This window comes from Cimex lectularius, unplaced genomic scaffold (genome assembly GCF_000648675.2).
Source record: "Cimex lectularius strain Harlan isolate CLEC.00 unplaced genomic scaffold, Clec_2.1 scaffold394, whole genome shotgun sequence".
NCBI classification, from domain to species: domain Eukaryota; kingdom Metazoa; phylum Arthropoda; class Insecta; order Hemiptera; family Cimicidae; genus Cimex; species Cimex lectularius.
Window position 1 is genome coordinate 178,927 of NW_019394205.1, and position 25,550 is coordinate 204,476.

At 35.3% G+C, this 25,550-nt stretch overlaps 1 protein-coding gene across 2 annotated transcripts in view; it reads right to left on the reverse strand.

Moving 5' to 3' along the window:
- LOC106666856 (fat-like cadherin-related tumor suppressor homolog) overlaps nt 1-25,550 on the reverse strand; it is a 153,194-nt gene that overhangs the window by 109,170 nt on the left and 18,474 nt on the right. The window contains exon 3 of one of the 2 annotated variants that reach the window (XM_014394340.2): nt 13,578-13,784. The exons of the other annotated variant lie outside the window; for it this stretch is intronic. Within the exon in view, the coding sequence (XP_014249826.2) occupies nt 13,729-13,784 (56 nt within the window). The 3' untranslated portion in view covers nt 13,578-13,728. Of the gene's footprint in view, nt 1-13,577; nt 13,785-25,550 lie in introns of those variants that run through there. 2 annotated transcript variants of the gene reach the window in all.

Sequence of the window (25,550 nt, forward strand, 5' to 3'; positions counted from 1 at the left end):
ATGTTAAATACTCATATTTCATACCATCGCCAAGTTTTTTTTTGCGTTTAATGCGTTAAAGAAAGAGTAAATCCAATATTAAAAAGAGTTAATTCCAAATGAAAAAGGTTAATTTTAAGTTAAAAAGATTTCACCATGGCTAATATGCATAGATCATAACGCCAAAAAAAAAAAAAGTTAAAAAGGATTCATTTGAGGGAAAAGTCACATGTAGCTTGATAACCTTGATAAGTTCAGTCGATTTTATGGAAAAATGTAGAAAATATTTTTAAAATGGTTGAGCAAACGTTAGATATTGAAAAAAAAAAAAAAGAATTCATAATTAAACTGACTACTTTTTTTTTCATATCAATCATCAGGATGCCGGTGTTTTTGAAAAAAAGCCCATTTGTAAGATTGTCGGGTTCAAATGCAGGGCCGCTGGATTCGAACCAGGGACCTTTGCCTTACAATGATGAGCACCGTGTCAACGCTTAAACCGTTGCGGCCACCGACGCCCCCATAAACTGTCTATTAATTTCAGAAAAAAAAGATACATTTTCACTTTTAAGTAATAACAGTTAATATAAACATAGACCAACAATTACATAAGCAGAAACTGAACTAGGTGAATCAGACGTCTCGGGAGTAAACTCCCATAGTAATTCCAAAGAGAGACTTAAGAAGGATCCAACTTCGCAACACATCTCACCATTAAAGGCTGAACTGCGGTCGAATTTTATAATCGACTTGAATTGAATTCACCAATTGCAAACTCAATAAACACATGACTTACACTGTTAAAACGAATGACAGAAAACCAAAAATATTAACCAATCTGCTGTATTTTGTTCATACACTTGTTCTCAACTAATCAGAGAAAACCCGAGAACAATGGACAACAGTAAAATAATTGAAATAAACCGAATTTTCATGCTATTCATACTTGTTTACGAGAAAGTACCCTGCGGTTTTGTATTGACGTCACCCTTAGTGCTTTGTAGGAACTAATAAGACCGCCTACAACTGCGGAATATGAAGGGACATTAATTCACCCACTGCGGTCCAACCGAATTCGTTTTAATGAACTTGGTTCAACGAAATCATTTGTCTTCGTCCTCACAATCTTCCTAATCTCTTACAAACCATGGGGATAAAACTGTTTTTTTGGATACTTTGTTGTGGGTCTGTTTCATTTTTTACTTAGGTTTATCGCCTTTCTAATAAACCCAGTGTGATTTGGAAAAAGCGTTCTTTGAGTTTGAGAATCGACCTTTTTTCCATGGGACTGATTATTTCTTTAGCGGAAGTTCCGCTGTGGGCCGAGCAAGTAGTTTTCTTATGCAAAACTATGCAAACCTGATTCAAATGGTCGCCGGGAAGGTGGGACGTTTCAACGGTTACGATGGTGGGACCCGAGGCGGGTGCAGGGACCGTGTTCGTGCGGCAAAGCAAACAGACAGGAAAAACAATGCTCAGCCCTAGCGACTACTTGACAAGAATAATTCGTATTCCACTCTACATGTTCTTGTTATTTCCAACAAGCGTATCTTAAACAGGCCGTAGCTTTTCACTTTTTTTTATAGTTTTATTTGTTTTATCTTCGTTTCATGATTCTCGTGCTTTCCCTTACATTTCTGCCTCATGTTTACTTTTCCTTCTCTTCTACACGTCCAGTATTTCATTTTTTCTTTAGATTTCCCTCTCTTTCCCTCCCTCACTCTCTCTCGCGCTTAGACTCATGTTTTCTTTTTCTTATACTATTCTCTTTCAATGTTTCATTATCTCATTCTCTCTCTCTCTCTCTCTCTCTCTCTCTCTCTCTCTCTCTCTNTTTATTATTATTATCATTATTAAATAGAGCTGGTTACAAAAATTAAAGCTGGATTTTCATATTTAGTTCGAAGCATGCGTAGGCGCGCATACGTAGTGCGAAGAAGACGCATGCGCCCGGAGAATTTACGGTTAATGAGCTGGAATTCGTACATGTGTGGTTATTATCTTTTTCTGCTATCCCTTATTAAGTATGTATGAATAACGAAAAAAAGATATGAAGATTGATGAATAAAAAGAGAAGATGTTCTATTCCATAAAACAGTGGTACAAAGTGCTAATGAAAAATTAAAAACTAACTATAAAACAACCCCTACAGATGGAATCACTAATGAAATTATCTAAACTAAGTTTAAAGGTTTAGAAGATAGGAAAAAATCTTTATTTATTGATTTAAAGTTTAAATTTTTGGAGCCGTTGACAGAGCGTTATAAATGTACGATGAGTTCAGATGAACAGTGCAAATGAGCCCAACTTGTTTGAGCAAATTTGTCAAACCGTGTCTTTTAAGGAGAGAAAATGGGGGAATTCAGGGGGACAAATATTAACAATGTATTAGGAAAACCATTGAGTCGTTTTCAATTTGCATATATTGCATAATTTTTTTTTCAAAACACCAGAAGCTTTCCTAAATATATTAGAATATTACTAAAGTAATGTTACAGAGCACCAATGCATAACAACCGTATATATGTCGCGGCGAATGGAATGCGCGGGTGAAACCATATTCTCTTGGGGCGTGGAATACAGCTTCAAAACAGTCATGAACACCTAATACGAACAGACAAGTTGTATGTAGCTGCCTTGCTTATAAAGCTCAGATTGTCTGTCACAAAGAAAGTCTTGCACAGAGACAACCAAAAATTTTTCGAAAGGATGGGTAGAAAAGAGAAAAACACGGAGAATAATGCTAAAAGCCGGAGATACAGGACGGAGGAGAACAAGACAAGTGAATATGGTATGTCATGAGAGACAAGGAGGAAAAATGGGCGAAACGCACTAAATGGATGTCTGGGCTTGTGTCTATATAACCTGCCAAAGTTGGATATCTGGAAAAAAACAGATGTGCTCCCCTCTTTAACAGGAATTTACATGGACACACGCACATGGATTCATGTCGTGGAATGGGTTGTGAAACATTTTGTACACAATAATCCAGTTATATTTAGTGGTCTAATTGACCAAATTATTTATTTCAATTAATGATTCTTTTTATGTAAGGTCTTGGCTGAGATGAAAATGATTTTGTAGAGAACTGATTCTACACATGCGATATCAGCGTAAAAAATGATTACCTAACAATTGCCACTAAATAACGAAGACCAAAACAAAAGGGCTCTCTATGAAGATTCTGAACATAAGTTTATTTTGGGAATAGGCAGTTAAGCATTTCTCCAACTAGTTGGCACAATTTCAAACAGAACAATGGGAGTTATCGGCGCCGTTATTCCTGTTTTTACAGCTATTCAAAATCACAATTTATCTCGGCTTATTCTCACTTAAGTGTTAACATCGAAAAACCCGATTTGTCCAGGCGTTATTGATCCTCGAAAATATTACCAAGAGGGTTGCGGAATGAACTTAAGCTTAAAAAGGACTTAATATCGTGGGTCTTGTTTGTCTTACCGGCTTCCAATCCAATTTGTTCAGGACATTCAGGACACCAGGCACTTCGATTTATTTGGAGTGAAATTTCCTGCCCTGCTCTACAAATAAGAGAAGCAAGACGATAATCAATCTGGACGTTGTGGTGGACAAAAAAAATTGTTTTTGTCCAATGAAATTTTGGTCATATATTCAACATCTAAGTTTTTGTAAAATTTTAAACGTACGAGGGTAGCCTTAGGTGGCCCAGTGATTTCAACGAAACTTGTATGCCAGCGACCACTACTTCCTGAACGAAGAATTAAAAAGTAAATAATTAACATAATCTTTTGTAATTATAAATTTTTGCCTTACTTGTAAATGTACTTGAAAGTTATTACATAACAGTCGATTTGGTTTTTGTAACTTAGGATTACAAAATAAGATGATATACATAAATAGCAAAAAATAAAAACAATATCATCAAATTATATCACAAATATCAATTTTTGAGAAAAAAAATCATTTCTGATTTCTTTTAAGTCCTCTTTTATGCCCTTAAGTACGAATATGTATAGCAAACAAAAAATACACATGTTTGGGATGTAGTTGACCAAGGCAATTTAGATGTCTTGTACTCCACTTAAAATTCATAACTCTTCTGAATTTAATCCATATTCAATTTTAATACAACGGTTTGAAAGCTGAATATTTCTATTTTCGGACAAAGTTGAGAGGGTTTAGATCTTACGTTATTATAAATAAGAAATAAATATGAATAAATAATAATAAAATAATAAAAAAATAACTAAATAGGGATATTTGTAATTTATTCTTATTCTATTAAATGTAATCGATATTTTCTTGTTAGATATAAAGAAAATAGAAAATACAAACTAAAAACAAACAAATCTTAATCCTCATTTTTAAAAGCGGATTTACTTAAGTAAATTAAGTAGTAATAAAAATTACTCATTTTGGAAACGAACACCTTTTCTCGTCTTAACTCCATTTTATTACAGTTGTATTCTCTTAGCCATGGAAAGACATCATCTTGAACTAGAATTTCGCAATATTATTGTAAGAAGGAGTCATGGACGTCACCGGCAAGTGGATATCGCAGAGGAGTTGGCGTTTCTCATGGCGTGGTCTCCTGGGCTTTAGCCCGATTCCCAGAGACTTATTAATAGTTTGCTTAACAGGTGCACAGACGTTTTAGCTAACAGAGTACATGATGTACAGTATTAATTGTTTAAAAAAAATATTATGTCCAAAAAACAAAATTATGGAATTAAAACGTTTTATTTTGCCATTTTTCAATATCCCTTAATTAATTTTTCCTTCAGTGAAAACATAATAAATTTTAATTCACTTTATAATAAAAATAAAATAAAACTAATAGGGAAAGGAAAAACTACAAAATTGGAAATATTCAATTCATTTTTGAGGAGTTTATAATGATAAAATCAACAAGAACATTAACAAAAGTTTTATTGGTTTATCTCCATTTTTCTATAATGTACGCAGACCAAAATTATGGAATTACGTGTGGTTTGTGCACATTGCACATTACTTAAATCATCCTATAGATCAGGAAAATTGTTGTATTATTTAAACATTTTCTTTATCGTGCCAAATTAAACAAATTTCTCTTGTCCGATAACTTCAAAATAGCTTTCAAAAATTATAAAACAATTCAAACACTTTTTTCCAAAGTTAAAGATCCCACACCAATAACAAATAAATCTGACGTAATCTACAAGATCAACTGTTTAGACTGTTCGGCAACTTACATCGGTCTTACATCCCAATATCTGGACAAGAGAGTAAAGCAACATATCTATGATTGCAAAAAACCCAAGCAAAATCCTACAGCACTCGCTACCCACCATTTTGAACACCAATACAATTTCGACTTCAAAAATCCAAAAGTTTTACACTCAGAACAAAACAAACATACATGTAATTTCTTAGAAATGGTTTATATCAACAGAGATAAACACAGCATTAATTACAGAACAAAACAAACCTAAACGTAATTTCTTAGAAATGGTTTATATCAACAGAGATAAACACAGCATCAATTACAGAACGGATACATGTAAACTCAGTTGCAGCTACGCCAATATCAGTAATCAAATTTAATACAGATAACATACCTATATCATCACATTACATTCCACACATCAAATATTTTTCACATAGTCTAATTCCCCAACAATTTAACTTTCCTTTTTCCTATTTATCCTTTTCAATATAATCCTGAAAGGATAATCTGGCCGAACCATTACCAACGTTTTTTCTCAACGCCGGCTCTTTTCACCTCAAAGAAGCCGACGCCTTATACAGAAATGTCTTTTCTATACCGACATCCTTCCCCACCCCTTCAAAATCCAACGTATATAAACATAAAACAGCAAAATCTCAACACGACATGCAAGAATGGCACAATTACACAGAACACAAACACTTTGAGTGAGTAGAAATACTTTGATTGAATATATAAAAAATATATTTTCCATTGTATAAATTCACTTTTCCACATCCAAAATGTAATTGTTATATGTAAACAATGTTTGTAAATCCCAGGCCCTGGAGATGATCTTAATAAAGATCGAAACGTTGGCACGATAATGAAAATGTTTTTCTGAAACCTACATCACACCAGACCGCATCTCACGATTTCTAAATATATAATTTGAGAAGTTTGGATCAAAATTTGTAGTCATAAGTTTTTGGGTAACAGAATTGTGTAAACATTTTTAAATATGATTTTAACCCTACGACCTTGTCATTTAGCTAGATGCCAAATACAATTTTAACGTATTGACGGAGCAAAGCAGCAAAGAAATCGTCTTTTTTTTTAACTGTTCATATATTTTGTTTATATAAATTCTATTTGCTTTTTGTTCTTTTCAAAAACAGTAATTTTGACCTGCATTGCTGCCTTTGTCTTTTCGTTTTTGTGGGTTTTTATATACTCAATTTCGTTTAATAAAATCCTGCATATTATTTCCTTACGTTAGGTTAAAAAATCTATTGATGTATAATAATCTTAAAAAAACACGCCCACCATAGGCAGAAACATATATTTTAAAAAGATTGTGTGAATTATTTAGAAATATTATTTGTCCCTCAACATCTAGGGCCCAATATCAGGAACACTCGGGCAATCGTATCATATTTTTGATAACAAAAAAAGATTTATAGAAATCGCCGACCAGTCACCTGAGGCTCTTTTGTTAGTTGTAATGTTCGAAAGTTGCATCTCCACCGGAGTCACATTAAATCTGAATTATGCTACTATGTGAGAAAATCAATCATTTTATACTTAATGCCGAAAAGAAAGTAAGGACGAAAACCCCTGTGACTGCACGGAAATCAACACTCGAACTTTTTTCTACTAATCTCAAAAACTATTACAACTGTCCAACTTTTACTCCCGGCCCTGATAGAATGTGAAATAACTTCTCTTTGTGATTACAAAAGCAGAAAATACGATTTTCTGACTAAAATGTCTTTAGAATAAAAGCGAAAAAGGAATCCGGCCATAAACAACCACAACAGGGCCATCTGTAGATTTTCGCCGTCAGTGCGTTAGACGGCTGTGAGGTAAATCATTCACACTTGTTAGATTAATTCTCGATATGGTAGAAATTCTCAGTTAAAACAATCCTAAAAGGCAATAAACCTACTCTACATCCAAGTTGCAACTAGATATCACCACAAATTTGCTTTCCTCATTTCACTCCACTGTAACTTGTGGATACAATATTATCATTGACGAAAGAGTAGTTGACATATTCTCTCTCTTTCTATCTCTCTCTTTCACGCACGCACACGCACACACACACACACACACACACACACACACACACACACACACACACACACACACACACACACTAGTTTTCATCCTCCTCACCATATTTCGTATGACACACNCCCTCTCACTCTCTCTCCCCTCTCTCTCTCCCCTCTCTCTCCCTCCCCATCCCTTTACATCTCTGCTTCATTTTTTTGTCTTTTCCTCTTCTTGTCCACTACTTCACACTTTCGGTATTTCTTTCTCAATTTAGTAGTTTCTTTTACTGTCATAATTCTCTCTCTCTCGCTCTCTCTCTCCTTCTCTTATAATTATTATTATTACTTTGTTGTCAATGCATAAGCACAGTTGAGCTCCTAAAGAAATAATAACGTTTTTCTTAGCCCAATGGTCATTTTCTAAACGAACTTTTTACTATCAAACTGCACGGAGTATGTTCTCGAATGTCAAACCTTTGACAATGACCGTATAGTTTGAATGAGCGAGAAGTGGTAGAAAATGAGAAGGGAATCATTTAAATCGAGTCCAGTCGCCGTTCAGCCAGGTCAAGTCCAACGAGCTATTACTGTGCTATTACTTCATTGCAGAACGGCTGGAATACAATATAAAAGAGAAAGACGATATTTTCAAGGGTCATTGAATGAAGAGAAAAACAAAAATAACTTCTGTGGAAAAACCATTTACAACGTTTATATTAAAGAAATCTCGAATTGAGAGTTTTTTCTATATTGGTGATGCTCATATTTATTGCATTGGATTACCAGATGGGCACTCAAACTACTTAGGCACACATATATATTTTTTTTTTTGGGGGGGGAGGGTCAGAGGCATCTTGTTTGTTGAGAATTTTTTGTCTGTGCAACATCCTTCAATATTTTCTATGATTCAGCTTGAAAGATCAAGGACAAAAGAACCGAGTCCTTTTAGTCGTAAGTGTGAATAGAAAATTGTAGTTGAGTAATAAAAATAAAGTTGTCGGACTTTTATAGCGATTTCGTAAACATGAGTTCTCTTGGAAAAGAGTCTTGTTTTTAACAAGGCCACGATCACGAAATATTGCGGTTAACCGACTATAATTTCCACCTTACGAGGAATAACAATGGTTGTACAAATTACAATTCTGGTTCAATAAACAGCATTGGATATTTCTCGAAAATGTGGATTGAAGCCCCAGCTAGTACAATTTTATTTCACGCAATAACAAATCTTCTCCGACATCCTTGAATATTTATGAAACGACTTATTTTTAAATAAAACACTATAATAGAATATGTTTATTTATAGATTAATTAAATATAATTATGAAATTCATTTTGAATTGAAATTTAAAATTTATGCTTTCATTGCACCATGATGCTTTTTCTTGGTCGATTTTTTGAAATGCATAATTATCGGTACAGCAGAAGTAGGACTACGGTAAGGACTAAGGAATTCGAACCTGCTCTCCCATCAACTTCCTACTACGAACCATGTTAGATACTGGGATGTACCTCGACAGCAAAACCAACTTTGAAAACGAAATACAAAACGTAAACGTCAAGAACTGATGCTCACAATACCGTTTCAAGAATAGTTGTCGAAAAATCAAGTCACCAAAATTTGAACCTTTAGACTTGACATTTCGACCTTAGCAAGGCGTTCCAACGTACAACGAATCGAAACGTCCGAAACTAAAATCTTCAGAAAAAACGATTTCTTTCAACTTCAAGAAACAAGTATCTTATCTTATTATTACATCAAAAATCACATTCAGTCAACATTACTCATTCACCCAACATCACTCATCATGTTGGAATCCCCTCAAAACTCCCCCGTAGGCTAAAGAGCCAATGCCCCAGAGATCTCCGAGGTCTCAGCCTAGTGATGATAGTGAAAGTGAAATATAATTTGATGAACTATTAACTAGGACTGGGTCTGTTAAATCTTGGTAAAATATAAATTTCTCTCTCTGACCCTCTGTTTCACGTTTTCGTTTTCATTTCCTATAGGAATTCATTTATTTCATTGCTCCCAGGCATTTGGGTAAACTGCGTCCACGTACATACACATACACCAACTCTGACATAAGCACACTAACACTATACTCACCCTAGGGTTACCGTCCCTAGAAGAACTTGCCCTGCTGAGATTTTGGAGAGGTGGGCTCGTGCCGCGGCGTCGATGGTCCGCCGAGTGGGCACGAGAGCTGAGAGGCGTTCTGAAGCCTTATCTTTTTGATGGACCACAATGTCAAATTGGCCAAAGTTTTCAGTGATGAAAAATGGCAATGGTATACGGTCGTATTTAGCAGACATTTCAATTAAAATGAATGAGATGAGTCTTTCTTTTCTAGGGAAGAGTATCACAACTTTCGACGCTAATGACACAGACAGCGCTTCAAAAGAAAAATTCAGTTTTGGGTTTAATCTGATGAGATTAAAGACAGACGTGTAGTGTTTTCTTTTGTTAAATGATTTTTTGAAGAATAACTGGAGCTTGGGAACGGCACGGTTGATTGATGAAATATTTGAACGAACACCTTCAAAGTTTGGAGATGTCCTTTGAGCACTACTTCCCAACAGTTCGAGAAACAATGCTGCGAGACTATGAATCGGTCGTCAAACCGTTTTCTGTTTCAGCAAAGCCAACCAATCTACCTTCAAGTAAATACGAATATTTGATTGACATTACTTCAGATTCATCTTGAAATCTACTTAGAAATAAAGAAAGAATGAAAGTGAACAATAAGTGGAAAAGAAAAAGAAAACAGTGACAGTGGGTGGGGGAGATATAGCTAGAGAGAAAAGCGAGAGACCGATAGATAGAAAAAATAAGAGAAATAATGAAATAAATGGATTTTGGAATGGATTTGGATTTATATTGGCTCAAATTCGTACATGTACGTACATACATACTAACATGTGTCGACTTGGGTCTATTCGGTCGATTTCGGCTGATTCCGTCAGTCGGCCAGCAGCGGCCAAGGCCACATTGGTCCGAGTTTTGCGCTAACGCAATTTGCTTTTTCCTTTACCTAAACTCAATTTGTTTTCGTAATTTCAACAATCCGTTACTCTTTCGCCGTCGGAGAGACGCCTCTGGAGTAAATAGATTTTATTTGTGGATGAAAGATTTCTCTCGAATGGAATACGAGGAGCTCTCTGTGAGGTGTTGGATCCTGGTGTTGCTGTAAGGGCACTGGTGGGGGTGATCCTCTGCCGACGGGATCTCCCAGCCCCCAATCTATCAGCTGGTAGTTCACAAAAAGAATGCCCGAAAAAGAAACGATAACATCTCTGACGATCCTGAGCAACTTTGTAGTCGTTGAGAGGCATAAATCCAAAAAACAAAAGTTATCTCCTTCTACCAATAATACGTACCATGCAAAAACGTCTAATAAATTTACGCCTCTTTCGTCGGAAGACGAAGATGAATATGTTAACAGAGATTATAAATCGACCATTAAGAAGTACTGAACATCCCAAATGCCTTCGATCGTAGCCTACGCACATCTTCATAATATTCGCTGGACTATGTTAGAAATTAATATTGAATTTAAATTCAAAAGCGAAAAAGTTATCGCTTACACTGAGTTCGAATAAGACTATCAATTCTTCTGCGATTACTTAAAGGCAGCAAAAGTTCAATAGGACACCTACCCTTCTAAGACACAACATGGCCCTAAAATGGGAATTTACCTACCAGCTTTTCTCACAGCTGAAAAAAAAATTAAATATGACCTTTTGTCCAAAGGATTGAAAGTTGTAGAGGTTCAGCAATGTGCCAAGATTCTTGAAGGCAACAAACAAACAAAAACTTACCTGTCTTCTCTGTCACGTTTGAGAAGAGTACTCTTTGTTAAATCGGTTCTAGATCAAAAAACAATCTGTCACTGTCGAGTACAGTGGCAAAAGTATAAGAATAAAACTAAGATACTGAGATGCTTGCGATGCTAAAGCTTCGGTCATCTTTCCAATTTTTGCCACAAAATACCCAGATGTGGACTATGTGCCAAAGGACAGTCAACGAAAGATTGTCTGTATTCTTCAGGAGCTCATTCAAACCCCAAATGCGTTAACTGTAACGGTGGGCATAACTCCTCTGATAAAGAATGTGAAGTGTACAAAACCATTGAAGCCAGGAGATTACAACGCACCTCAAGTTCAAACGCATATAGACTGGCGAAAAATACCATTTATTCGTTTACACCAAATCAATTCTCTTGTCTGAGAGGAAATACTGAGAAGAAGTCGACACAACCGTATGAACTTCCAAGATGGCCAAAAGTAAATAAAAGCCAAGGAGAAGACAGCCAGGACCCTCAACCGCTCTCATCACTTCTTCGTGAATGTCTAGGATCAGTTAATATCCTCTACCTTAATCTCTTCCTTTTAGGCTACACTATGTACTGAAAAAAGTGCACCTGATACTATTTCAAAAATTGTTATTGTGGCAGAGGTACTTTTTTCTCTCTCAGAGTAGTGAATATTAACCACGCATATGTATCTAATAATGGCAATGCAAAATGACTACAATAATTTTATTCTGTGCTAATTGAATTGTAATAATTGCTCATTCTATTGTAACAAAGGTTTATGAACTAAGTGAAATCCTACTGGAATTAAGTGTTCACGTCTGTGGCTTAGTCGAAACGAAAATTACCCCGAACATTGATCTCAAAATATCGAAATATAAAGTTTATCGTAACGACCGAAATAGAAATGGTGGTGATGTGGCTCTGGCAATACGTGAGGAGTTAAACCACGAACTGTTTACCCTTCCGATATGTAGCTCATTTGAACACAATGCTGTCACGCTTCACCCAAGTAAAAAGTCAGTTTTAGTTGTAGCTTGTTACAAACCACTACATAAAAAATTACATGAGACTGATTTATCATCGGTATTAAATGCACACTGCTCTATAATAGTCATGGGTGATCTGAATGCCAAGCATATTTCATGGAATAATCAAACTAACAATACAAGTGGCAATATTCTTTATGATTACTGCATAAACAACAATGTAGAACTTGCCTCCCCCGATTCGCACATCTACTTTCCTGGCTCTCCCAGAAACCCGAGCACAATTAACCTTCTCTTAAAAAACATCAGGAACCATCTTTTCCCTGTACGCCTGGACATACTTAGCTCTGATCACAATCTGGTCATTCTACAAATTCAAAAATTTATTCCAGACAACAAAAACAAGATGCAATATAATTTCTCTAAAGCTGACTGGTTTCTTTTTAGGAAATTTATAAACTCTCAGCTGATCTCACCTCCTGAAACAAACAATATCGAAAACCTCGAATCGGAGATTACTTCCTTTACTAAAGTTATACAAGATTCCGCAAACTTTGCAATTTCGAAAACGAACAAAACGACAAAAATCCTTATACAATTCCAGAAAACTTGAGGAGACTGATAATTTTTAAAAACAGTATGAGGAGGCTCCATTGAAATAGTAGGCATCCCGCAAGGAGGAGATTAGTTAACTATCTTCAACGAATTTTTAAAGACCTAATATATAATTGGAGAAACAGGAAGTGGAATAACAATTTAAAATCTGTTAAACCTAACGTCAACTCAATATGGAAAATAGTTAAAACATTCAGAAATAAAAAAGAGAGTCATGAAACGCAAATATTATTCGATGGTACACCAAGCAAAAAGGAAACGGAAAAAGTCGCAAAAATGGGTGAATACTTCTCCTCAGTTCGCCATCTAACTACCAATCAAGGACCCAAATTCCTTCAAACGTGTATCTCTAAAAGTGTAGAAAACTACATGTTGAGTTCAACCACCGTCCCTTCCCAGTGTTCTCTTGTTTCTCCTAAAGAGATAAAAATCGATTATATGTTCTCGTAAAAGTAGGAAATCTCCTAGCTTTGACGTGATTACAAATACGATGCTAAAGAACTTACCTAGGAAAGGACTAGTTTTTCTTGCTCATCTTTTTAGTTCATTGTTTTTTCACGGCCACTTTTCATCCTAATGGAAAGAATCCAAGGTCATATATAATCAGAAACCTGGAAAGTCACCAGAAAATTTTACTAGTTATAGACCTATCAAATTTCTCAGCACAATTTTTGAAAAAATATTATTGAGTCGTATAAACCGTCACCTCTTCTCCAACAACATTTCTGAGTGCCAATATGGGTGTGGTCCGGAGTACTAGGGAACAATTCTGACTAATTTTTTGAAAATTTATTCGTGAGGTTGAAAGGGAGATAGGGTGAAAGAGAAACATGAGGAAAGAGAAAAAATAAAAAATGTTCAACTGGTCCTTTCAACAATTATTTTATGTACATCAAATCTCACAGAAATTGAAGCTACAAAACGCCACAGCCCCTCAATTCACTCTTAAATATGATTAAAATAAATGAGGTAGAGTGGTATTTTAACGCTCGTTCTTCCTACCAGGGACTGCAAGTCACTGGCATTTCCAACATTAAATTAGATTGAGAGAAGGATGTTTACCGTTGAAAAATTTTCTGCTCTTCGCCCGAATTAAACTCAAATGATGTTCATTCATTGTTGGCAGACAGACTGACCAGAGGAAGAGTAATTCTACGCCAAGAATCTATAATTTTTTTAATATTAAAGTTCCACAGGCATTTTCCCATATCGTAAAGTTAAAACTAAAATACATACACAGAAAAATAGATAATATATACATAAGGATTAGGCAGAATAAATACTAAATATAAAAACGAAATAGATATAACATCAACAAAAAAATCGTTCTCTTTAGACCAAGGCAGCATGCCTATTTAGCCTACATCTAAATAGTGTGCATAATTTTTCGTATTTCTAAAGACATTAAATAAAATGATGTCACAATTGTATAAGTCAATAATATAGTTCAATTGTATTTGTTAGCATGCAAAACCCACCTCTTTTTAATAAGTGGAGGATTAGCATTTACAGAAAAGATAGGGAAAGGGAAGTCCCGGACGACTCGCCCTCTTTGAACTAATCCGTTTAAAACGAAACAAAAAGTTTAAAACGAGGCTCAACCGTTTAGCTGTGTAAAATCGGCTAAGCCGCGACCACCCCGAGGGAGGGTGCTCCCCATGGAAAGCCGAACGTACGAGGGGGTAATAAATTTGAAAAGTTCTTGCTTCAGACGGGACATGTACAGTTGCACGACAGCAGCTTACTTTGTTCGCCGGCGACGAATCTTTTCCCTAGGATTATCGTTCAAAAGTTGGCCGATTTCTAGTTTAGATAAAATTTACTGAATTTATAGGGGTTTTTTCTTGATCTCAAAGAAATATGAAATAAAAATATGTTTTTTTGAAATATCTTTTATGAATGGATCTTGCTCTGATTTATGAAAAGCACAAAGATAAAATTTATAACATTTAAAGGAAAGTCACCAGTATAAATTGTTACCAGGATGGGAAGATTCTTGGATAAGGATTTTGTTGATAATAGAAAAAATGCTCATGTCTGTAGGAGGATTTTTTTGTTCGGGAATAAAGATCTTTGCCGGCGATAAGTTGGGCAACCGTTGGCTCTCAGACGCAAGCTTCCTCCGTCGGGAGTCGCGATTTATCAACGCCCTAAATTGAAGACGAATTTTCTGGTTACAGGGAGGCCATGAGGAGGGCGAGCTAAGTGTAGGAAATGTGCTGACACGGAACCCCTCTCTGATATACACACGACCTACCGGAGAATAATATTAAAATCATAAGAATGCCTCCAAGTCCTCATAGCCAGCCTCCGCAGTTTTGGGATCAGGTCCAGACCGAAACCCTTATAACAATTCCTGACGGAACCAGATTCGGGCCGGATGTTGTGACCACGGACGAGGACGCGGTGATTGTCCTGGAAGCTGCAGTAGCGTGACGCCCCAGACCGTTTGGCGGACGGGAAAGTGGCAAAGAAGAGATAATAACAAAAGACCCCTCAGGGTGGCATACCAGAACTCCTATTTTAGGGTTGGAAGCTGTCGTCGTGGGGGATAGGGGCTGTATGCTTGACCGTACAAACAGGACGCCCATGTCATTTGGGATAAAACAGCACGCCAAGACACTCCTTACCCTGACCTTAATAGCCCTCTGTTCGTCGCTGGGAGTAGCGTGTGGCCACATGAATGGGGGCGACCCGACCAACAGCATCCACCCCAACAAGGGCCTAGGCCATCGGGCCGACGGCAAGGAAACGGACACAACATCGACCTGATGGGCGGGCAAAAAATTAGGGCCAGGAGACCCACACCGTCTTGGATTTTATGGGCATCGGGCTATTCCTGGAAAGCAAGTATTTAGTTAATTGGAAAAAAAATGGGACGTTTGTGAGCTTTAGGAATAAGAATAACGACAGAAAACGTCCGTAAGAGAAGGTCACTTTATTGTCTTTAAAACACTATCATCCACGGAGAAAGGTTTCGAATTAAACTGGAAGTAGGTCATGTCCAGGAGGCTTTCTATGTGTAATGGTAGCAAGTGTAAATGATATAGTTTTATTTTTCAATAAATGAATTATTGAAACAACATACAACCTAGAATGATTCAACCACAAGTTTAAAAATATGTTTACATAGCTTTCGTTTATTTTTCTTAATCTTCTTTCCTTTGAGTCACATATTTTTCAGAGCTTATTGCTGGCTAGGTTTATAAAGAGATGTATAAACAAAATATAAAGGGTTAATGAGTTTTACTTCCTCGGGTATTGTTTATTTAGTCATGTTTAAAATGTGTTCTTAATTTTCGTCCCTTTGAGGTAGAGTAATTTCAAAGTTAGGATAGGTTAATCGTACAGTTTAAAATGTGTAATGTATCCGGATGGTCCGGACTTAATTTAACCCTTTATGGCCCGAAGTTTAGATATGCGACAAATAAATCAGTGTTGCCAATACACGGGCAGAAACATAGCAGGAAGAACACTGCGCCCGACCGAAACTTACAGGATTTCCTGCTAACCTTAAACAAAATTGCTAACGTTGGCATTGCTTTGAAGCAACTTTGAGCAGGGATGTATTACATTACAAATGGTATATGAAAAATTTAATGTTGGGCAAATATAAGAATCGATACGAGATTGTGCGGTGAAACCATGTTGGAGATAGAAGATTCCAAGATGGAGATTTTAGATGGGCGCTAAAACAAAATCACTGGTTTCATTATTCGGGATGAAACATGGAAGGAAGACACAGCACCCACTCTAAACACGTGTGACTAGCTTTAGGAAATTTGCTAAATTTGGTGTTGCCCTGAGGCTACGTAGTGCAGTAAAGGGTTAAGACTTACGTATGTGAAATATTGTCAATTATATTTTGAAGAGAAACTATCTTTTAACACGAATAAAACTAAAGAAACCATCCTAAATTTCTTGTTTATGTCATTTCAGTTTTTCGAAGGGTTAACAATGTGTCGCACCGGGCTTGGTAAATCCGCTTTGATTAACCTGTTGGTTTAGTTAATTCGGGACTAAATATTTGAGGATATCCAAGCTCTGGCGACCATACTTGGTTGTACAAATTGGAATTGTAATGCAATGCGAGTTTTTCCTTTGCAACAAAATGTGTTTTTTTTTAGGGGAAGGTACGAAAACTGATTATTAAAAACGCCTTTATCCCAGTTTAATTTTAATTATGGTAAAAAAGGAAATATAATTCGTCTAGGCGGCCTCCTTGACAAATGTTCAAGACAGCATTAAATACGTTTTAATCAGATAGATTGCTGTAAACAAAGGAAACTAACTTCCAAGGGTTGCGGTAGTAAATAAATTATCGGGCCGTAGCCTCGTACCGCAAAGGGGGTAAAGCGCATGTTTTGCCGTTGACGTATACCGCTCATAAGCATTGTCCAGGACTCTTTGGCCATGACCGTAAAGCATGACTGACTTTTCCACCTTTCCGACGTTGAATTTCTTTCTCTTTGATGTACAGTTTTTCTGCACGAGTTGCACCCGCATATTGTATGAAATCCAATAAAGGCACTGGTAATGGGTTTTTTCTTCTTGAGATATTTCGCAAATGTGGAAAGAAAATAAGGGGCAAATTAGTGTTCCTTGCATTTGTCAAATGCGAATAAAAATCTAAACGTGAGAAATGTTTCGGCCTTTATTATTATTGTAGACAATAAATGCAATTAATCATACAAGAATGACCTTTGTAGCAACATGTTTTCGAGCATCTCGTTATTTTTTATTTATTTTTGTTGACGTTTTTCATGTTTTTGGCCCTTAATGAGCTATTTCAATGATTTTGAACAGTGGAGGTTAGCTAGCCATTTCAACTGGATAAAATTTATGAGTGGTGTGACGTGGTCGTGAGGCTTGAAATCGTATTTTAAACTATTTTCTACGCACAATTTTATCTATTCCAAACCGATTTTCGTCACTGATCGAGCAATTTTCAGTGGTCTTGAATTGTAAAGGTGAGCCATCTCCCCTGGATAAAATTTGTGAGTGATGCCAATCAATGTCGATGTCAAAATTGACTAGCAAATCTTGTCACTTGGGGCAGACAGTTTTCACCCTGCTCCTCGCCCACCCAGGTGTCCCGAACCATCAGGTCTGGGAAACCCCGATCAAAGAATTTCTTAAATTACCAGAAAAATATATTAATTTCCTGGAAACAACTTTTTTGTGACGTCACGTGTTTTTCATTCGCCATGAGGTTTGACCGAAGAGGGTTGTGACCACTCTTAAGGTGGCCATTCACGATCACTCCACATGGAACCGCGCCAAGCCGTACAGCTCCATTTGGAGTACCTGAAATTCGAGGGGCATTCACGACTGCTCCACAGCCAGTCGCTCCGAACTTCAACCAGTGAATTACATTCTCAAAATGGATGACGATCTCATGTGCTACGCTTCTGTTTATTTATATATTAAAAGCAAAAAATCGAAAAGGAAATGGTGTAAGAAGTGGCTCCTGAACAGAAGCCGTAATACCAACATCAATTTGATGAAAGAACTTTCCCTTGAACCCGCTGATTGGAGGAACTATTTAANGTGGTTTTTGGAACGGCGTCGCTCCGTTTGGACTGCTTGGAACGATCGTGAATGGCCACCTTTATTTTGCGTTCTGACATCACGTGTTTTTTATTCACAATGGGGGGGTTCGACAGGGGGGGGTGGTCACCCGTAATTTGCATTATCAATGTTTTGATATGGCTCCATAATCTTAAATAATTTTACAAACTCTTTATTACATTTTCCTGTAATCGTATTTAACTGTCTGTTGCTACCGAATGAGGTGCGGCAAAGAATACTCACATATCAACCACTACAAGCCAGTGCCCTACAAGGGAGCATTCGTGGTCACATCCCGTTAACTAACAATTTATAATGCGAATTACGTATACATCCCAGCATCATTGGCCTATGCGGATCACACAGGAATTCTATCTTTTAGCAAAAATCCTATCCAAGAACACCTTGAGTTTTTCCGGCGTCCCGCATGTCCCATTGTGTGTTCCATTTACACTGTTGAATTTCCCATAGATCCCAACACAATCATTACTGCTCACACCGGATGACACCGTAATTCTGTATTGTAACCCGAATCCTATCCAAGCAACCTCCAACAACCAAAAACAACTTGAATTTTTCCGGGGCCCTCAAGGGAGCATTCTTCGTCCCACCCTGTATTCCATTTTCACTGGTGATTTTCCTACTACTACTTTTATTCTGTATTTGACAACCTGACGTACAAACGAGAGACTAGCATTCTAGAATATCAACGTAGTATATATCTGAAATCAGAGAGTCAGTAACCAGATCGAGATGCTCAAATGGCTGCAGTTTAAAACAAAATATGCGCGAAAGAAAAGAAAAAGAGGGAAAAAGGGGATGACCTCAGCTGTTTGTTGGCCCATAAACTTCCCACTTATATTAACGAAACATTCTACACAAAAAGAAAAAACAAAAAGAACCCAAACACAATAATAAAATCTACACATTATCCATCCTTCCTTACATATACCACGGCAAAACAAAAACTATGAGCGTACTAAAAGAATTACAATGGAATATACGATTTTTTTTTTAAGGAAACAGAAAATTTAAACACTCACAGAAAAATTAAGAACTCCTTGTATTTATCAAAGCCTGGTGAAAATTCTGAATGGAAAATGTTCTCAATGTTCATTTACATCGGCAAAAGTCTTGCCTCTACTCTACATCGACAACAACAAGCTGTTTCCAGTCAAGTCAGACAATTAGCAGTCAATTAGACAGCAGACTGACAATTCTGAAATTCAGAGACTAGTACTTAACAAAACACTTTGTCAGCTGTAAAGGGCCAAAATCGTTCTGATCCAGCAAGCAATCCATAAAATATGGAGCGCTTCTAATCTTTCTAATTAAAAATCCTCAAATCGTCAAATTTGTCTACGTCACTAAGCTTACTTCCACAACGACTTCGACATTGCTTTTGAGCTTTTCAATGAGCTGATAAGATCCGCTTCTAAAACTTCCACACCAAGCATTCGATCAATCATAACCTAACTGACCAAGGCTTATCTAAACCTTGAAACCCATTGAAACCTTCTTTGTCGCTTGCGAAAATAAACCTCATATTTTTATTACGTATTGATATGTACACAGGTGAGATCCAATCGTCTTATATGAGTAGCGCGGTGAATGTAATTAGTTCATTTATATTGAAACGATTGGAACCTAAGCTCTTCATTGGAACATTAATTCTGATACAAAGGACCGCACGGTTAAATTATTATTAATTGTCGATAAGCTCTGCTGTTTCCGTTAACGAGTCACACAATCCATACGTTCTGGATGACTGTGGAAGATCAATTAAGGTAATTAGCGAGGCTCGTATGCAAAAGTATGTGAGATTTCCTCTAATCGCAGGTCGTAATTAGCGGTTCGATAATTTCGTATTCAAGGGGAATGTTTTTTAACCATAGTTATAAATCAATATATTTGTCCCTTACAGCAAGGTTAGAGCCATGTTTCATGTTTTACATTTAGTAGGAGAATTAACTTTCACTGACAGATCTAGGTCGGAAGACTGTGACTTCATTGTTTAGTTCTTGGCTAAAATCAGGCCAGTAATATCAATTTATTCAACCGAGCCGATTTGATAATTTCATCCGACTCTCTTTCAGCAGGCAACACAATACGCTTTTTTCCGTCAAATTAACCATTTTCAGCATCTAATTAACTTTGTTATCAGTTTTAAATTAACCCTTTTCAACATCGGTAACGTTTTTAAATTTCAAACTAGAAATCTTTTAACATCAAAAATGCTTTTAGTTTCAAACTAACCCATTCTTTAAAGCACAAAAACTTCATACAATAAATATAAGCATGTAATGAACAATTCCAGTGTGTTTGAGATTTTTTTTCATTTATTGTAAACAATTGACTGAGATGAATTATGACAATAAATTAGAATTAAATTTGAAAATTATATAAAATTAAATATAAAAAAATTCTTTGTTTAACTGGACAATTTAAAAAAAATACAATTGGTTCTTATAAAAAATACTATGTGAAGGTTAATGTTTATTTCAATTTGAAAATAATATATATTTTTTAAATTTAAAAACTATTCTTATCTAAAAGACCACAATAAAATTAATTATAAAAAATAGAAGATATCAATTTAAATATAAATTTAGTTCTTATCTAAAATGCCACAAGGAAGTAAATTAAAAATTAAAGTTACATCAAATTAAACATGTAAATAAAGAATTCTTCTTTTAATTGAAACTTTTTTAAAACAAAATGTATATCACATGGAAGTTAATTTTACAATTAAAAAAAGATAAGAAATTGAATATAAAAACAAAGGATTCTCCTTTAATTTTGGGATTTTTTAAAATAGAAAATTGGTTCTCATCTAAAATACGATCAAACTCATGGCCTGGTAAGAGCACGATTATTTTATTAAAAAATTTGCAACAAAGTATGAATTTTACTTTAAATTCTCATTACTTAGGTTTTTCAATGCTTTCATGAAAGGGTTAATTTGAAATTAAAAAGTGTTAATTTGAAGTTAAACAAGTTAAATTACAGTTTCAAAGGGTTAATTGGAAATAAAAAATTGAATTATTATTACAAAGGGAATTAGATATTAAAAATGGTCCATTTGACGGATAAAGCTATAAAGAACTTTATGGAGACAATACCTAGAGTACCAAGGAGAAAGGTCATTGTTATACTTCGTAAATGGAGAATCGATTCAATTGAACTGAACAAAGAAGCTTACAATTAATTAAGGTTTTTAGTTGAGATGAAAAAAAGCTAATGGCACGAGAGGGATTCGAACCCACGACCTTCGGCTAGATACGCCGCCGCTCTACCACTTGAGCTATCGTGACCTCGATCCACTCGGACATCAATTCCCCATCTCAACCCCACCTTATGAGTTTTCCCTCCTTTTGCCATTTTTAATTGTAATGTATTAATTAGTCAAGCGGACCACGAAATTAGTGAATTTAATGAACAAAGAAGCAGGAAAAGTACAGTAAGCTATAAGGGAGTGCCAAAACATCACATTCTAGTATTCTCTCATCATCATCGTTGTCATAATAAAAAAAAGGATTTAAGTATTTTTCTACAAAGACTTAGCAGAAAATAGAGAAATTTTTCTGTGTGCCTACTTGTAAATTAAAACGTATCCCGTATTGCTCCGGTTTGACGGATAGCGCATGCATAACTGATAACGTGCACATTAAAGGAGAATGAAGAAATAGCGCACATATCGTGCTACGGTTGGATTGGTTTTTCCGATAGCCGGATAGACGACATTTCACGCCTCTTTCTTGGTTAATACGGAATCCAAGGAAATTCTGAAGAGAAGACGGAAAAAGCCTCATACACACCCACACTAAACGGATATCACCATGATCAATTCCGACGGTAATATCATTTTGACGTTATTCCATTTTTATAATAGTTTAGTCTTAGAACATAAAAATAATTATTTTTGTATGAAATAGTTGTGAAATTTGGTAAAACATTAGGGTGACTGAAAAAAAATTAATGATATTATTTTAAAAACTCAAGCTATAAATTTAGAATAATAATATTCTATGGAACGTAGTTAGCATTATGGTTATTGCTCAAGAGAGGAGAAATTATTATTATTATTTTTCTTTTAATAAAAAAGGTGTAACATTTTGCTGCAAATAAATTAAATTAACAAATCAGTGTTTAAAAGAAACCAAGCTATAAATTTATAGTACTGAGTAGAACATAAAAATTGGTTATGATACACAAAAGAGATTTTAAGACCATTGCACTAAAAAAAAAACTTTTTGCCTCTACAACACAACACGTTTTATATTTTTTTTATATTGATCTACACTCTTTTAAGCACGTAATGAAACTGGTCGCATTTGATTCCAAGATTTACAAGTGCTTGAAATGATTTTTTGAAAGTTGAGAATCAAGTGTTCTGATCTATCTATAATATCTTGCTTTGGTAAACTTTGCAACTCATCTTATGTCGTTTAAAAACGTCTTTTACGTTTATTCTTTGTCAAAAACTGCCCTCCCAACGAAAACATCTCCTTCCTCTGAAAGAGGAATCAGTGTATAACGAAGTTTAGTAAATTGGAGAGCAATGCAAAAAAGATCTGACAATCGCTTTTCCAGAAAATTTGTGGATTAATCGGTAAACGATTCTCCAAAACTCTTTTTCGTATTATAAAGCCATAAAAGGAAAAATACCGTACCTAAAAGTATTGTTAAAAACAACCATCAACAAAAAAGTAAATTTATTATTATAAAAATAAAGTTTCAACGTTTAGACACAAATTTGAGTTCTTGCAAAAACCTACCAAATCACTATTTGAAAAAGTTTTCTAGCTATTAATTCGTAGTATTCTAATAGAAATAAAACAAAAATGAACTGATTGTATTAGTGAAAAACGTATTTTGAGACAATGGTAAACACATCTGGTTGGCTCTTTGCACAATTGAATGCTTTAAAAATTTAATAATATTTTAAAGCTTAATGTTTAAGTAACCATTGCTTGTCCTCTCTAAAAAATAAATGCATATTGAAATTAAAATCCATCGAATAGAAGAGTGAAAATAAATATTAACAAAAATATGTTCGACCTAAAAACTGTCGTTACCGTTTTAAAATAAAATACATACTTTTCTCCAAAAACCTTTTTATCAAATCGAAACGTTTATTTTTTCATTTTGTACAGTAAAAGTGCTTAAACAATCGTATTTAGCAATACATTAAAATAAACACTCAAGAGAGGGGAAATAATTATGCTTGTATGAAATAGTTGTAAAATTTGGTAAAAAATTAGGGTGAGTGAAAAAAAAATTAATGATATTATTTTAAAAACTCAAGCTATAAATTCGTAATACACTAAAAAAACATAAATAACAAAATATTGGTTGCAATACACCAAATAAATTTTTATGAAATGGTACCGAACAAAGACAACTTTTAAGCCTTCCTTTGACCAACTAAATGACATTAAAAAATTGCTGAAATACTGTGAAATTGTAGAATTTAATGGTCAAGCAGAAAATACAGTCTATACTAAAAGAAGACATGCGTATCAAAATTAAAATTCGTCGAATATAAGTGGAGTTAAATTAAGAAATAGGAAACAAAAACCATATGTTCGTCAAAAAAGCATTTTTTCATAAATTTTAATGAACTTAATGAATCTCCTTTTCTCTTTTGTAATTTTTTTAAATAGACGAAAACTAGAATTATTGCAGTGTTTAAAAGTATAAGCTTTAAAAAAAACAATTAGTTAATCAACGTACCTACGTATTAATCGTTATGTAAGGTATTGGTTGAAATGAAAAAGTTAGTGTCACGAGCGGGATTCGAACCCACGACCTTCGGCTAAATACGCCGCTGCTCTACGACTAGATAGCTCAAGAGCAGAGCAACGGCGTATTTAGCCGAAAGTCACGGGTTCGAATCCCGCTCGTGTCACTAATTTTTTCATTTCAACGAATACCTTACATAATGATTAATTAATTAAAAGAAGTTATTTGGTGTCACTCGGACCACGAAATATAATCGGTTACCTATGTATGTTAACCTCAGTTAAGTTACGTAGTCATCTCAACCATCAAAAAGATTACTAACAAGGTCATCTTCGCAAAAATTAAGTTTTTCAATCATAACTCGACTGCTCAAGCTCAGACCACATTTTCCAATCCCACCTCGTGGTATTGTGAAGCTATGAAGAAATACCATGTGCCTTGTGTCTGCATTGGCCCATAGTTAGTAGCTACAAATTGATTTAGTTAACATTTTGCCACGTCACCAACAAAATAACAAACTTTGGTTTGTAAATAGAGGAATGGGCTCTATTATGTCCATTACTCCGGACATTATTCCTTAATGACATTTAGGATATTGTATGTCGGAATCCATTTCAATTTTATTCATTAATACACCCTGCAGACTTTGACAGTGACGTTTAATTAATTTATTCATCAGAATTTCGGAGGTTTCGCATATTTTAGGAAGCGGTATATAGTGTCAAGCTCAAATTTCAACAATCGTTCTGTTTAGTTGTCCAAATGTTTGAACAGATGAGAAGATATTTTTCTTGGTTGAAATTAGTTTAACATAATCCCAACGTTGATCTAAGAAACTGATATCGTCAATAATGAATTTTCAATTTTTGCGACGAGTGAAGTGAATTTAAAACTGCCATTGAACATGACCATACATTTTTTTTGTTGCCAGTCATGACAAGAGGAATCGTTGGCCAACTGTGGAAAACAAAGTTAGACGCCCTTTCCGAAACAGGTATCTTTGAAATTATTATAAACCGGCTATACAACCCCTTGAGCTTAGCATTGCCGTGAACAAACGGGCTTAGTTTTAGGGTTAATCCGTTTTTTATAAAAGCAAACAGGGGCCCCTCCGGCTCTGGGATTTTCTCCAGACTCTCTCTCCCTTTTCGGGGATGATACACGGAGTGTGTTTGCCCTAAACAGTTTGAATAAATTTTTTAAACCAACAGTTACAACACAATTTATTTAACATTGAAGAGTCCGGCCTGCATAAAGTGTGTAATTTTTGTTCAATATTATTTATTTTAATCATTCTAATAACAAGATCAGGGGGAACATAGATGTGATTATATTAGAAATGAATCAATAAAAATATAACATTAGTCTCAAATTTTGGTAGAAAGTTTTTTGAAAAGTAGTCGGCAATTTGGTTGTCGTGAGGCCCAACCACTAGTAAATTGAAATTTCCCTGCTTGCGTTGTAAACAAAACTGGAGAGTCTAAAGAGCGTTCTCGACATAGATTTTCAGTCAATTTTTTTGTTTGTTAATTTCAACTTATTTCTTGAGTATTGCAANAAAGCTGAACAATGAGGGAACAACAATATTTTGATGGAACCAATGCGCCAGCTTGGC